The sequence below is a fragment of the Myxocyprinus asiaticus genome, chromosome 1, assembly GCF_019703515.2.
Source record: "Myxocyprinus asiaticus isolate MX2 ecotype Aquarium Trade chromosome 1, UBuf_Myxa_2, whole genome shotgun sequence".
Classification (NCBI taxonomy): Eukaryota; Metazoa; Chordata; class Actinopteri; order Cypriniformes; family Catostomidae; genus Myxocyprinus; species Myxocyprinus asiaticus.
The window spans coordinates 12,695,740-12,712,548 of NC_059344.1; the positions used below are offsets into that span (position 1 = coordinate 12,695,740).

At 37.8% G+C, this 16,809-nt stretch overlaps 1 protein-coding gene across 2 annotated transcripts in view; it reads left to right on the forward strand.

The window, feature by feature from the left end:
• Positions 1–16,809, forward strand: part of LOC127445520 (furin-1-like) — a 156,754-nt gene that overhangs the window by 91,399 nt on the left and 48,546 nt on the right. For both annotated transcript variants that reach the window (XM_051705667.1, XM_051705676.1), the window contains exons 4-6: positions 3,872–3,964; positions 9,965–10,093; positions 10,180–10,256. In XM_051705667.1, the coding sequence (XP_051561627.1) occupies positions 3,872–3,964; positions 9,965–10,093; positions 10,180–10,256 (299 nt within the window). The remainder of the gene's footprint in view (positions 1–3,871; positions 3,965–9,964; positions 10,094–10,179; positions 10,257–16,809) is intronic.

Below are 16,809 nucleotides of genomic sequence, written 5' to 3' on the forward strand. Positions count from 1 at the left end.
ATTTGGTCTGTTACAATTTGACAAGTTTTTGTCATTTTGTGCATAATCAACTGAAATTTTATTTTGTTGACAAATGATATGTCAGTAAAACTGACTTAAATTAATAAATCATGACATTGACTTAATGGGAGTGGGTGGGAGTGTTTGCGCTACCTGTGGGTGTATTGTATGCGTATCGATTCCTCCGGCACTCAGCGGCCGGCAGCGACCCCTCCATCCCCAGGCAGACGGCCGCAGCTGCTCCCCTGGCAGATGGCAGCGGCAAGGACTCCGCGACAGCTCATCCCTCCTCCCTCCCGGGTTTTGGCACCACTGTAACTGTAAAGGGACGGGCAAGGAGGCGGCGGGAACCGGCTGATCATTAAACAACCTTTAATGGTAAACTTAAAACCAACATAAACAAAAATGCAGCGCGGCCACGTGCGTCTCTCTTTCCCGAACCTGCGTCTCCGGCCATCCCTTCATCTCGCTCTCCCGCTGATCAGCTGATTCAGCACCGGCCGTGCTCCATCACAGCCCGGCCACGCCCTCCTCGTCACAGAAAATTTTTGGATTTGGTATGATTTTCTTTTTTTTTACCATTTCATTATTTTGATTTGTATTTTCATTTGAAGTTTAGAAATATTTATCTGTAAAAAAAAAAAAAAAAAAATTGTTTCAATAAATAATTTTTGTTAATCTAAATAGAAAAGTATGTGCTTATACAACTACTTTTAATACTAGCCAGGATTTGTGTGTCAGTAGATGAAAATGATTAATAATACTTGCACTCCCTATAATTAAACAGAGCATCCAAATCCTGACTAGAATCACATTTTCTATGCTTATAAAAGGAGCATGTCCATATTTCTATTGCTTCTAATTGATTACATACAGTCCATTTGCACTACTTTTATTATTCATACGAATATGCTGTCTTTGTTTATACCGCTGGTGCTTGAGGGAGTAGACTATATAGTTGGATGCAGACCCTGCAATAACCGGAGAAGAACCTCCAAACTAAATTGAACTCCACCCAGCCCATTAGCACATTGCGCGCGATTTCGCCAAGCCCACATGCGCCTAGACTTTTCCGCATGCTTGCATGGAAATGCTGAAACTTCATGTCATGCCCGTTGACTTTGTGCTTATGACTTATTGCGCTACACTTAGCGCAAGCATTCTTAAAATAGGGCACTAAAACTGTGACTGAAACAAAAAACTCTGTGGAAAATTAACAGTTTTTAGATTATTACAAAGTGACTTTGTAAGCCTATGAGTAGGGATGCCGCGGTGAGACTACCGCATTAGAAAAATTTAGCATTATTTGCAATTTTTCTTATACAACAGCACTGATGCAAAAAGGGCATATCATATCACAACTGAATGTCTTAGTGGACGTATTTCTGGGGGGATATGTGGACGCTAAGGGCAGTCCTACAATAAGAACTGATAAATACACAAAAAGTATAATATAGGTATATAATAAGAGATGTAATAAGAGATGCTCCAATCTATATATATATATATATATATATATATATATATATATATATATATATATATATATAATATTTTTGCCACGTCTAAAAAAGCATTTCATGGATTCTAAATTATTGCAGTTAAATTAACCATGACATTAACTACGTTTCCATCCAAGGTTTTTTTTTTTTTTTGCGACAGTGTAGCATATCAAAAAGTTTACCAATATAGCTGATGGAAACGCAAATTATCCCTAAAATTTCACAAGTGTCGACATAATATTTTTCCGTTTAACTCTAGCGCATAAACTATGTCTACTTCAAATGTCGCAAAAAACTGGTTTGGAGACACTATGTCGAGAAAATTGACATTAATGCAAAAATATAGTGTCACATGACAATTTACCTCAATCGTTAGCCTGTGTTAATCATGACAATAAGGTATACATCCTTGAAAGCCAATTTATTGTACGTGAAGCATTACTCACACTGTTATGGATTGGTCTTAATGGCATACATGCACAGATCCGATGCTGCAAATACATCTGTGTCATGACACTTCCAGGAGTGCCAACGCTAATATCTTGTATCATGAAGAACAAATGAATGGCCACTCTTTGCGATTTAATTTAATTGTGGTAACCATCTGTTTATTTATTAAAGTTGTTTTTCCACACCATTTAAAATAATAGACGCAGTCATGGAATTAGCCCACAATACAAAAAACATATAATTTCTATGCACAAAGATGTTTTAAATTAAAAATAAAGACGCATGTCTAGGAGAAAAGCTTCAGTGTGCTTTTTTGGAACAATAACATGGCCCAGTTCTATTAAATTATTGCCGGCAAAATTCCCTGTATTAAATTAATTACCAAACAAATAAAGCATTAAATAAAATCAATTACCAAATGAAAAAAGAATATTGTTAGGCCTATATAATTGCCCTTTTTAAAAAAAAAAAAAAAAACACAAACTTAAATTAGCCTTAAGTTAATTAAATGTTGGCTGAATGACATTCTCAATGTTCTACACTTTTTTTCAAGACTATAAACTATCAGAACTATTTGTCCAATGTGGAGTTCACTTCCAGAAAACTAGCTTTTGAACATTTTAAAACTTCTTATATTTTAAATCTAACCCTCTTTACCTTGGATCACATTTGCTGAGCTTCTTCAGAAAATGTAAATTGCATGCTGATGATAAAATTAAATGTACATGACAGTCAAGTTCAGTTGGTCATTAAAAGATGCTGGACAAATATGCGGGACATAATGCAGTTGTGATGCTGAAGACCTGCATAATGGCTGATTGGGGGAAATTCCACTTTTTAAACTTAAACTTGTCTTCAGTGCCTAAGTGCTTAAGTGTTATTAGAAGAAATGGTGATGTTTCACAGTGGTAAACACTAGACTGTCCCAACTTTTTTGGAGTGTGTTGCAATCATCTGATTTGATATTACTGTACATAAAAAAAGAAAAAAATGAAATTCACAAGGAAAAACATCATATAATGTTTAGTTGAAGTGCTTTCAATATAGCAAAGGGTGAATATAACTACAAATCACTCCTTTTTGTTTTTATTAGCATTTTTCATACTGTCCCAACTTTTTCAGAATTGGGGTTGTAAATGTGCCTAGTCTTATAATGTTAGATGTAACAAAGGTTGTGGAGCAGCTTAAGTAATATTAAGCATTAACATTATAGTCCATTTTACACGGATTAATTAAATCTCAGTGGATAAAATTAAGTTCTGAGCTCGGCGATATAATGATGATTTAACGATATGCACATGGGTGATATAATGGCGATTCAACAAATGTGAACAATACATTTGCAATGATTTTGCTGGTGATGTAAAATTATGCAACATTTAAAATTAATTTGCACATTTAAGTTTCCTAAAAACCATGACTAGCTTTGAGATTCTTTTTTTTGTCTCGCAGCTTAGAGTATGTGAGCATTTAGCATTATTTATTTTTTAAATAGTTTCTTTGATTTAAACTTATTTTCTGATTTAACTAATCGTTTGCATCATCACTCAATCAATTGTCAAAATTGTAAAATGTAGGTAAATATTACTGTCTATTGCTATGTATTGTTATATCGGTGCATGTAAATAAAAATATAATTGTTGCATTTGTTTTAGTGAGAAACAGTGTGGACAACATGCCTTGATATATTTTTTTTATTTATTTTATTATTTTTTTTAAGCTTGATTTTTACTATTTTACTTGCATGAAACTTTAATCAACTTTGTTACAGTGGTTGTTACCCTTTGTAAGCTGTTTAAGAGCAATATGTTAATGTTGCATTGATATTAAATGTACATTCTGTATCTGGAGAGCTGAAATGTCAGGAAACCTTGGAAACGCTTTCCGTATATCTCTTACTGTTTGTTTGTTTTCTCAAGGTGATGTGGGCAGAACAGCAGGTGGTGAAACAAAGGAAGAAGAGGGATATTTACGAGTCAGCCGATCCAAAGTTTGCACAGCAGTGGTATTTGGTGAGTGAACAAGTCATCTGTTTGCATGTTTGTGCGTTTGAGTAATGTTTGTTGTTCATTTGATCTGAAGGTCTGGACAGGCTGTTGTAATGGTCTATTTGGATTCTGGACTCTGTTCCGTTTTGCCCCTGTTTACGTGAAAATTGTGTAACAGTGAACTAATTCCCATTATGATCATTCGGTGGAGCTTCAAGTTTAATCAGTCGGTTGTTATTTGGCTCTACAGAAACATCCCAGATGTGCTGGTGAACACTCTCTCCATCAATCTTTATGCATAGTCACAGCTGAGACATCAAGTAGGATTTGTGTTTATTTTCTGAAGTGTGGATTGTATTTTGTGCCCACAAATCAAATGTGAAAGCATTCAGGTGTACTTATTGTGAGTTTTCAAACCTTTCAAGTCTTAAACCAGCATACACTAAACATCGAGATATGATTTCACAGGTTGGCTGTACTGAATTTATATTGAGTTGTGAGTGAGATGTTGAAATTTAAACACTATGTACTTAAGCTACGATATGATACACATTGCGATGCATACAGTATGTCAGGATTCAATGCATTGCAATGCATCACAATATCATAATTGGATTGCAGTTAAGATTGTGCAAAAATGACCCAGTGTGCCTGCACACAAGTGACCGAATTTAGGTTTCAGTATATTTCTCGTGATTTGCGTCACTTCTGTCGAGTACAGCACCTCATAGAAGCCCCTCTGACTGCACTCAGAAATGCCTGTTTCAGAGTTTACGCTTATTTTGACTACTGTATAATGCTGCTTATGACTGGGCGATAGGAATATATTATCGGATATGGACGATATCTTACAAAGATTCCGATGTAGATTGCGACTCTCAATTGACAGATGATGATCGACAGTATCGGGAAATTGCAAAACCATGGATCTGGGAAGTCGGCAAATATATTGAACAGTGGCCAGGGTGTGAAACTAGCAGCCGCCAAATGCGACGAGGCTGAATTCAGTTCACAAACTTCTCGTCCAAATGCATTTCATATGTGGGTAATGTTTGTGACCTGTAAGACATCTCAGAGTGACACATGACAAGAAATGCTGTTAGTCACAATGACACGCGATTGAAGAAACTCACTTTATTATATTTTTAAGAACAGACAAAAAAAAAAGTGGTCAGTGCTCGTGTCTGATTCACTGTTTGGTCAGAGGCATGCAGCGTGAGCCTGTCTAGTGGAACAAGCGCATGTAAAGAGTTTTCGCTCTCTTTTTCATTCTGCTTTCTCCGTTTCATTTGTCAAACTGTTTGCAAGAATAATGTCGTCTATGAGAATGCTGCAAATGATCTCCGATCATCTCAGGAGGTGCTGTGAGTTTAGTTCGCTTTATTTCCATGGACCAGTTCACGGTTAACATTAGGGCTGGGAATTGCCACAGACAATTCGATATTACAATATTTCCTAGCCGATTCTTTGTATTGCAATATTGCGATTCTGTGAGTAAACTCAGCAGAAAAAAAAACATCCTCTCACTTTCAACTGCTTTTATTTTCAGCAAACTTAACATGTGTAAATATTTGTATGAACATAAAAAGATTCAACAACTAAGACATAAACTGAACAAGTTTCACAGACATATGACTAACAGAAATGGAATAATGTGTCCCTGAACAAAGGGGGGTCAAAATCAAAAGTAACAGTCAGTATCTGGTGTGGCCACCAGCTGCATTAAGTACTGCAGTGCATCTCCTCCTCATGGACTGCACCAGATTTGCCATTTCTTGCTGTGAGATGTTACCCCACTCTTCCACCAAGGCACTTGCAATTTCCCAGACATATCTGGGTGGAATGGCCCTAGCCCTCATACTCTGATCCAACAGGTCCCAGACGTGCTCAATGGGATTGAGATCTGGGCTCTTTGCTGGCCATGGCAGAACACTGACATTCCTGTCTTGCAGGAAATAACGCACAGAACGAGCAGTATGGCTTGTGGCATTGTCATGCTGGAGGGTCATGTCAGGATGAGCCTGCAGGAAGGGTACCACATGAGGGAGGAGGATGTCTTCCCTGTAACGCACAGCATTGAGATTGCCTGCAATGATAGTCTCAGTCCGATGATGCTGTGACACACCGCCCTAGACCATGACAGACCCTCCACCTCCAAATCGATCCCGCTCCAGAGTACAGGCCTCGGTGTAATGCTCATTCCTTCGACGATAAACACGAGTCCGACCATCACCCCTGGTGAGACAAAACTGTGACTTGTCAGTGGAGCACTTTTTGCCAGTCCTGTCTAGTCCAGCGAAGGTGGGTTTGTGCCCATAGGTGACATTGTTGCTGGTGATGATTGGTAAGGACCTGCCTTACAATATGCTTACAAGCCCTCAGTACAGCCTCTCTCAGCCTGTTGCGGACATTCTGAGCACTGATGGAGGGATTGTGTGTTCCTGGTGTAACTCGGGCATCCTGTACCTGTCCCGCAGGTGTGATATTCGGACGTACGGATCCTGTGCAGGTGTTGTTACACGTGATCTGCCACTGTGAGGATGATCGGCTGTCCTTCCTGTCTCCCTGTAGTGCTGTCTTGGGTGTCTCACAGTACAGACATTGCAATTTATTGCCCTGGCCACATCTGCAGTCCTCATGCCTCCATGCAGCATGCCTAAGGCACGTTCTTGCAGATGAGCAGGGACCCTGGGCATCTTTCTTTTGGTGTTTTTCAGAGTCAGTAGAAAGGTCCCTTTAGTGTCCTAAGTTTTTTCTAACTGTGACCTTAATTGCCCACCATCTGTAAGCTGTTAGTGTCTTAACGACCTTTCCACAGGTGCATGTTCATTGATTGTTTATGGTTCATTGAACAAGCATGGAAAACATTGTTTAATCCCTTTACAATAAAGATCTGTAAAGTTATTTGGATTTTTACAATTTATCTTTAAATTACAGTGTCCTGAAAAAGGGACGTTTCTTTTTCTTTCTTTTTTTTTTTTTTTGCTGAGTTTATTTGTGACTTGATGTTTTGATATAAAAACTTCTTAAAAAGACTTTGTCAGTTTGAACCAGTCTGGCCATTCTTTGTTGACCTCTCTCATCAACAAGGCATTTCCGTCCACAGAACTGCCGCTCACTGGATGTTTTTAGTTTTTGGCACCATTCTGAGTAAATTCTAGAGACTGTTGTGCATGAAAATCCCAGGAGATCAGCAGTTACAGAAATACTCAAACCAGCCCATCTGGCACCGACTGGTCTCCCCATTCTGATGATTGATGTGAACATTAACTGAAGCTTCTGACCCGTATCTGCATGATTTTATGCACTGCACTGCTGCCACATGATTGGCTGATTGGATAATCACATGGATGATTGTTGGGCTGGTTGTGAAGCTGGCTAAAGAAGAACTGATGTGTTTGCATTTCTCACGTATCTAAGAATATGCCAGTAAAGCTTTCTTCTCATGTTGATATCTTTACATAAAGACAAAAATCAAGACAAATTTCCATCTTGTGTTAACAAAATAGCCTCATGCCTGTTTCCTCAATTACTAGGTATCTCTGGATGAAAGTACATAGCAAAGATTGACAAGACAGAGTTGTCCCTTGTTTTGCAAATGTCATAAATCAGCTCAGTCTAATGTTGACTGTTTAGTTTCAAATAGATATAACAATAATTCATCATTCACTCTTCCTAACTCAAATATTCCTGTTTGTACCTCGAAGATTAGGAAATAAACAAAAAAGGCCATTGAAATAAAATGCATTTATTAAAGTTTAACGTCATACCTTTATTACTTGGTTCATCCTCAGTTCATCAGAATCTTGCAGTGGAATGGAAATCGTTTATTTTTTTCAAGTCATTATTGTGTCGTCCCAGTGGCAATCCACCAAACCAGGGCATTTTGTTCTGGCTAATGAACCAAGGACACAATGGATGCTTTTTATGCATTTTGGGGAATGTCATGACTAGGAAAGGCAATAAAATGATATTATGAGCTGCAGTCCATTCTCAACCATTTTATTTTCACTTGGCTAGTGTTATCAATCATGATTAACAGTACTACGGGTAGAAGCAACTCAATAAAATTTCCGTGGAATGGAATGCAGTGGAAGTTTTCAATGCAATTGCAACAGTTGACCAAAGGTCATCAACAGCAATTTATCAACCCCACCACTATTATTACTGGACCTTTGAGGCAAGATTGCATCATTTTGCCTGATATAGGCTTAAGAAATAAACTGTCAAAGCTCTTAGCTTGATTTGCTTTCTCTAGATAACCAGGAGACTGTATCATTTTGGGGTCATCTGACCTGACAGCACCTTATGGGATGCAGTTTCTCCATCTCACCTCCCTTGGAAAAAGTGTAATAACGCTGTGACCAAGAGGAGAGTCAAGAAGCCATACTGTGAAATAAATTACATTTTCTGCTCAGATAAACTCAGGCGGCTGTGTTCACTCCAGCACTGGAGTGTGACACGTGTTGAGTGGGGAGAGGTCAGATCTCTGTGGCCACACAGTTGGTGGGTGGACGGACAACCACCCTGGCAGCATTTATGGCTTAGCTGCATGTCAGTTCTCATTTGGACGCGTTTCTCTTACTTTAGTCATCTTTTTTAATTAATTTGTGAAATCTTAGCAAGCATGCAGTATAGTAATGATTCAAATTACATGTGTCAGAGCTAGACATCTGCATGGGCAATAAGATGAAGCCCAAACCAGGCTGTTATACGAGACCCTGTGACTTGACCGATGCTGTCAAATTTCAGAACTGAACCCAAAATGAAATAAATTTGTCATGTTCTTTTAATGTCCTCTCCAAACAAGTAGACCTACCGTTGATGTACAGATTCACAGAGGCTCTCTGTGTTTTAACTTGTGTTAAAATGAAAGTATTTTTCAGTTTAATTTAATGAACATTTGCATTTAATGAAAACAATTACCAACCTGAACCTGGTGCAAACCCAAAGTTGTATTTGGGGGAAAAAAATGACCTGATCCTCACCTGAAGCCAGACAGTTTTTCTGGTCCCATGCATACTTCAAGTTGAAGCTGTGGCCCAGCAGTTTGCGCACATGAGGTTTATTTTCATTTGCTTGGGAGTTGTGCCTGTCACCAGACACGAACACACAGAGATGTAAATGTTCCCAGACTAGCTAAGAACATTTGTAGACCAAATATTATATGAGTAATACACTCTACACTATTGTCCTAATAAAGTGCCCGACATGGTCTTCTGCTGTTTTAGCCCATCTGCCTCAAGTTACGACATATTGTGCATACTGAGAATCTATTCTGCTCACTACAGTTGTACAGAGGGGTTATCTGAGTTGCTGTAGCCTGTCAGCTCGATCCAGTCTGGCCACTCTCCGCTGACCTCTCATCAACAAGGCATTTCCATCTGCAGAATTACCTCTTGGGGGATTTTTTGGCACCATTCGGAGTAAATTCTAGAGACTGTTGTGCGTGAAAATCCCAGGATATCAGCAGTTACAGAAATACCTAAACCAGCCCGTCTGGCACCAACAATCATGCCACAGTCCAAATCACTGAGATGACATTTTTTCCCCATTCTGATGGTTGATGTGAACATTAACTGAAGATCCTGACCCATATCTGCATGATTTTAGCATCACACTGCTGCCACACGAGTGGCTGATTAGATAATCACATGAATAAGTATGTGTACAGGCGTACCTAATAAAGTGCTCTGTGAATGTTTTATGAGTTTCAATAAGCTAGCTAATGTAATCTACCTCACTAGTCACCACGCACTGTAGCCAACAAAACAGAGTTTTGAAGGCATGTTCTTGGCTAGGCGTGATTTCATGTTTTGTATGGGGCAAAGGTGTGCAATGTTTTGGGAGACTGAAGGCAGCAGCCTTGACCAAAGAGAGCTGATGTGTGCTTCAAATATCAAGGATGGGTGAAACGTGATCCTCAGTGACCAAACACAGGATGATGTTCTGCATCAGCTAAGTAGTTAACAGGAGGGAAGTGGCATCTATGCTGATCTGTTCTTTGTCTTTTGTTCCCTTCAGTACAATGAAGATCATCGTGACCTCAATGTGAAAGAAGCATGGAAGCAGGGCGTGACTGGACAAGATGTCGTTGTGTCCATATTGGATGATGGGATTGAAAAAAACCACCCAGACCTAGTTCAGAACTATGTGAGTTTGAGTATGCCATAACCTCTCAAAGAGTTTGACATAAAACCATAATAACTTTTTTCTTAATGTCCTCCGTATATTTCCAGGATCCAGACGCTAGTTATGACGTTAACGATGGTGATCCAGACCCTCAACCTCGATATACCCAACTCAATGATAACAGGTATATATAAAATATATGCAGTTAATGGTTAACTACTGTAGTTTCATTAAAGGAATAAAAAAAATTTTTGGAACGGCCCTTCCATTCTGTAGTTAAAGTGGTAGTTTACCGAAAAATTAAAGAATTCTGTCATTTGCTCACCTTTTTTTCTCACCTTCATTTTGTTCCAAGCCCATATGCCTTACTTTGTGGAACAGACTAACTTTAGTCTGAATCTTAACGTCAGTGTTCATTCACATCTTTTCTCTACACAAAGAAATTAAATTGTGACCGTGGCTAACATTTCACCTGACATACTTTAGCGTCCTCTTTGCAAACTCTAGTGATTCATGTGCTGTTTTTATGTTATTCCTGTCTTGGCCAGTACTGAATTTTTAGCCTAGCCATGAAGCTCCTGGCATGAAACCAGTGATGCATGAATACTACCATACATTTACTGCTTTACTTAATAAGGCCCGACATTTCCCCCTGCAGAGTGAGGATGGTACCAGAAATGCTGGGCTTGTAATATAGAGAGCGAGTGTGATCAATGTTATTGCCATACACCATTTCTGTTAGTAATGAACTGTTTTCTCTAATGAGTTTTGCCTACTCAGCAATAAATAGTGCTGCCACGTATTTTTTGAAAGAAGTTTCTGTGATTTTGGGCTATTATGAGTTAATCATCAATTTGTTGCATCATTTAAAAATGTTATGCTTTTACACATGGTCACTCTTGGCAAAATGCAGTTTACAATGTAAATGAGTTGGTATATAAATTCCTTTACAAACAACGCTGCAGTTTTTTCTGGTTTGACTGTGTAAAGCCTGACATATTACTACACATTAAGGTAGTGTAAGGGGCATTGACACTGTGATTGCGATTAAATAGCTGGAGGTCATTGTAATGTTGGTTTCTAGTAGGCACTCTTACTCGACTCCTGTTTCCAACTGTAGGTGGCGGTTGACATGGCATGATTTTTCTCCCCAAACCAGTTAAGCGCAAACCATGCCCCGCAGTCATCGCTAAACCCTCAGGAACGTTTTCATTGGTCTTGTCAATCACAGTGCTGACTGGCCACACAATGCTATGCCCAAGTGGGATTTTTTATTATTAAAGGGGTACACAAATGGGTATACAAAATGAAACATTACATACAATTTACAAATAAACAAAAACCTTAAAAGGGGTGCATAATGACATGTTCCTTTGCACTTGCTAGTGTGAACCAGTGTCCAAATACGATTTTATATCTATACCAAAAAAAAATCAGATGAGAGGCTTAACACAGAGAAACTTACACTTATATATGGGGGGGGGGGAACTCTGCCAACACAATAAAAAGGTTTATAATTTATTATATATATATATATATATATATATATATATATATATATATATATATATATATATATATATATATATATATATATAAAACATTTTTTAAACTTAATTCTTTAATAAAGCTTTTCAAACAATATGACTTCATAAAATGCAGTCCTAGCCTAGAATCCATAACACTTCATCTACATTAACTTGTCTACTAATTAACATTTTGAACCACTTAGGATGAATAATTAAACACACACACAACATACAAATATTTGTACGATTTCAAGCTTGGTCTGTGAACAATTCATTGCCACAGATTCTGACAATTTGTGGCTCTGCCAACACAATGTTTATCCAAAAAATAAATCATTATTTTCAGTTCTTTAACTCATTCTTCATTCTTTAATAAAGCCTTGCAAACAGTAGGACTTTATAATGCGCAGTCCTAGCTTAGAATTCATATCATGGACTTAATACAATGAAGATTGGGGGGGGAACCCTCACATTGAATTCTTCAAAAAACCAACCAGTAATTCTGACAATAAAATGTTATTGAAAACTACCGGCAGGAGTACCTTACGTTTGTTGGCATCGGGTCCATTCATGATCTCTCTAAAATCTGAACTATTCACAGGTGACTGCGTGATTCAGATGACCAATGAAAATGTTCCTGAGGGTTAAGTCATGACTGCGGGCCGTGGTTTGCTCTTAACTGGTTTGGGGTGAAAAATCAGGCAGTTGACTTGAGCCAGAATCTGCAATCTCATTGGTAGTTGCAGCATGGTGTCACTTTGTTACTTTACCAAAGATATTTGAGACCTCAAATCGCCAACTCTCACTGAAAATAAACGACTCAATGAGAAATACCAGTGGATGCTTTACAACACGTTGGTTGGGCAAACCTCTTCCGCACCTTGGTTTCTCTTTGGTTCTTCTGACATTCACTCTTAAATTAAGTTTTTAGATTAAATAAATTTTTACTTTCTATTTTGACTTATCTTTTGATTGACCTTGGATTTTAAATGTTCAGGATTTAGACAGCACTAAATGTAAAACATTCCAAATGCGTTCACTGGCTGCTTTTTATGTGCTGTGATATTTACAGCAATGCTTTTTCTGCTGGGAAAGTATTTCCTCTATGACTGTTGTGTTTTGAACTTGGTTCTCTCCACGGATTGTATTTTGTCATCTTGGTAACAGCAGTCCACAATACTGGAAATTTGTTGTTACCTAGTTCATACATTTATTTACAGAGATTTAGTTTAAAGAGACAGTTCTCCAAAGGAGATGATGGGCAGCTTGTTAGGGACCAACTACGTGACCATTTTCGTTTTTGGGTGAACTCCTTTAACTTGAGAAGAGAGAACTTTAGTGTTGGGAATGAATACATTTAAGGACTGTTCAACACACTCAAGACTAAATCACACCCATCAGCATTAACAAGACAGTTGTGTGGTTGACCAGTATGGCCTATTGTACCAGCTGAACTCTGGTCCTGTCCTGACTTCACTTTGGGATTTTCCTCAATCAGCTTGCTTTTTGGGATATCAGCCAAAGAGCCGTTTTTATCTTGAGGCTGACCATGATTGGTGATGACAGGCAGAAAAGCTTAGTTACTAGCAGGTTGAATCAATGGTCTTGGGCTGAATGGCACGGCTTTGTAGTTTTAAGAGGGGCTGTCCCTGAGCTTCCCTTTTGGAAGTACCCACTGCAAATGCCTTGTATGCCTGACTCCTACAATGGACCACAAAACGCAATCATTTTTGGCGCTGTATGAAATGTGAGAGAGTCGTAACACAAAATGCACATGCTATTCATAAATGAAGCAGAAACATTTTCCTATCACCAACAAAATCAATATAAAGCAATAAAAATCAGTTAAAATCACTCAATCTGATAAGTCAAAGGCAGCAGGAGATACATTAGTTCAATATCTATACCAATTATGCCCATCCCACACGTTATTTTGCTGTCATAATTTCCTCTGGCCACTGTGGAGAAATGGCCCCTTCCAAACTCTGAGCTGTTTCTGCTCCTATACAGAAACCCATTTTTTGTCACCTTATTCCTCCCTTTTGTAGTACACTTCACTCCAGGTAGGTGTTTTACTGCTGCACTGGTCTAGTTCTTGCATCGTATACCTCAGAAACCACAAAGCTGGTTTCAGGTCTGCAAAAGTAGCAGGAGACCTTTTTAGTAACACTTTCATTTCCAAAGCACAAAGTGCATCCAATCCTTGTGTGTTTGGATAGTGCATGCCTTTTTATATAGTGTAGCATTTTTTTTTCAGTGTCAGATCAGGGTTTCCTGTAAAACGGTAGTTTTAAAGATGCACCAACAATCCTGTGTTGCATGTAACGCAACTAAATAATGCATTGCGCATTTTGAATTTAAGCATGTTTCTACAGATGTGGGGCAGGTTGAGTCAGTGTAGTGTTTCAGGAGAAAACCGAGCTGTGGTGAGAAGGGTTCAGCCACATGAACGCTTTGCTTTATAGCAGTCAAGCCACACTTTGATTTCTGAGAGAGAATAAAAATTACAAAAAAACAAGAGTGGTCTTAGGGAAAAATAATTAGAAAATGTGCATATTTTTAACCAGAAAAAGAGCTGAGAGTGCAAATTAAATGTTGGGCGTAGATGTTTTTACTCAGTCAGTCTTTACTATCCTAAAGTGTATGCGATTATATCATATTTACTTAAAAGATTAAGTTGCATTTACTTAAAGGTTTAGTGAATGTTATTAGACAGAAGCATGGCAGAAAGCCAGGTTTTGTTAACAAAACGAATTAATTTCCTAATATTTGGCCATTTTGTGATGACCAGCATTAGTCAGAACCATGCCCCTTTTAGCCGACTAACAGAATTAGGTTTGCAAACATCCCGACAGATGTATTAATGGATAATTCAAATTTTTTGTTTAAAAAATTGTTGAATGAATATTTTTACATAAAATTTTTCTACAATATTTTTGGGTGAATTTGAGGAAATATTTTGTAAAATTGTGTGCACATTCATTATTGTTTATTTATTTGCGATATAACGGCCATCTGCCACCCTGCTCTCTAGATATCGACATCTGCAGACTGTAGGTTAGTAGTACAATTACTATGTCAAGTGCCTTATAATAACTCTCGTGCTGTTCTGTGATTACCTTCCCATGTGTTTTGTAAATGCAAAAAAAAAATATATATATATATATATATATATATATATATATATATATATATATATATATATATATATATATATATATTAATTTCAGATGGTTTTTGTTTCATAAACTACAGATTAATAGTCTCAAGTCTTTCACTACACTTAAAAATTTTCATCAGTGAGTTATAGCAAAGATGAACACATTAGAATTCAGCCAGTATTTCTTTCAGAAGCTCATCTTTTATAGATCACTTTCTTAAGCAACACTGCACTTTATGGATGCTTGGCACAACTTTAGATAACCATTCTCTCAGGGTGTAATCTGATAGACATCAACTCAAGTATTGTAAGGTTACCATAACACACTATGTTGTTGGTGAGTTAAAATTGCACATCTGGAAATACCTTTTGTTCAGACGACGAGACAATGGAGTATTTCCCAGTATACACTTCCCACAGTTAATGTTTGTTTTTGGCAGTCCAGTAAGTTTTGCTTAGCAGCAGCCTAAAATGGACCATATATTTTCCTTCCCTGTCATTCTTAATTCACCAAGCACAATGTGAGAGAGCAGAAAGAACCATGTATTGTTAAGTCAAGTGTCTTAACGGTGCTGCTCTTTCATAGACTTCCATAACTCTTTTAGGCAAGTGAGCCTTCCATTTAATATTTTGGTTGAAGATGCTGCTTAAGGTCTCTCGAATTGCGCCTGGCCCCGTTCTCTCCTCATTTCTCTCCCAGGCTTAAAAAATTTAAGTGACTTCCCTGGATTTATCTCCTGGGTCTCTGAAAATGTTAGATGGCAATAAATACATCTGTATTGAATGTATTAGAAATATCCAGCCTGTGTAACGTGTCTGCTAATTCAAGCAGAAAATTCTAAATCTGATTTTTCATAGCTAAGCCTATTTCAGCCGCAAACATTTACAAACTTCCAAATGTTCCTACGTGTGATGTCAAACCTACTACATGTACGTGTCCTCTTGAAATCTTCCCATTAACCTCTTATTAATACAGATCTTGTTCTTTAGATGAAGTGTTGACATGTGGTGAGTGTTTTAGCCAAGTTTAAGAATACCCCATCTGTAAACAGTGAAGTTAATGCTAGAATATTGAGCATTTTTTCAGTCGAGTACAAGCAACCCATTGTTCCTAATGTATGGTTCTGGTAGCCACACTCATTGTCTCTTGCTTATGTAAACAATATCTTGCTTGACTGAGTCTGCAAGCTTTCAGAATGACATATTTTTATTGCCGTTCTGTGTAGGAGTCTAAAATAGCAAACAGTCTTGCATCTCACAGACTGTCCAGAATATTCCTCTTCTTATGAGATGGCATGACTGCTGCAGGTTTGATTCCCTTCAGGGTTATATAAAGACCCAAGCAGTATGTCCTAGTAAAACGCCTGTGGCGTTAGGGAAAGCAGATGGTGCTGTGTCATAAGACTGATTTTCTTCTGTAAAGTGAAGCAGAAGTACTCATATTTTACATTTGCTTTTATTGCTGATTATTTGACTTGTTTAATTTATCTGTCAGGTCTTTTTTTTTTTAGTTGGCCTAAAAATGTAATTCTGACCTCCACATTTTTATTTCATATAAACCGTTATCTGTTTGTGCTCTGGTGGACATGCTTTATGCTGTACAGTAATAATTGTATATTTAGAGGACAAAGCCATTCCTTGATGTGTAGTTAGTCATGTTTGCTAAGGCTATTATCCTTTTTTACTGTTCCTCAAACTTAGGACTTTGAACAAACTCTTAAATCAGATATTGAGCTTAAGCACAAAACTAATCCTGGACCGTTTATGCTTCAAACATGGATGTTCTCTCACTTTTTTACTCGATCAGATGTACAGTTTTTACTGTAGGAGGGTTCCTAGCCATATTTAGGGACCAGAATACCATAGATCACTCCTTTGTCTTGGTAGCGACTGCATAGCAACACTCTAGCCTGGGCTCTATGCTTACTTTTTTATGCATTTATGCTCCTAATTAAAAAAAATTAGGAGCACAGTCAAAAATTTATGAGCACAGTTGTCCAGTTTATTTATTTATTTTTAGAGATGGGAACGTTAATGTGCCACAAAAT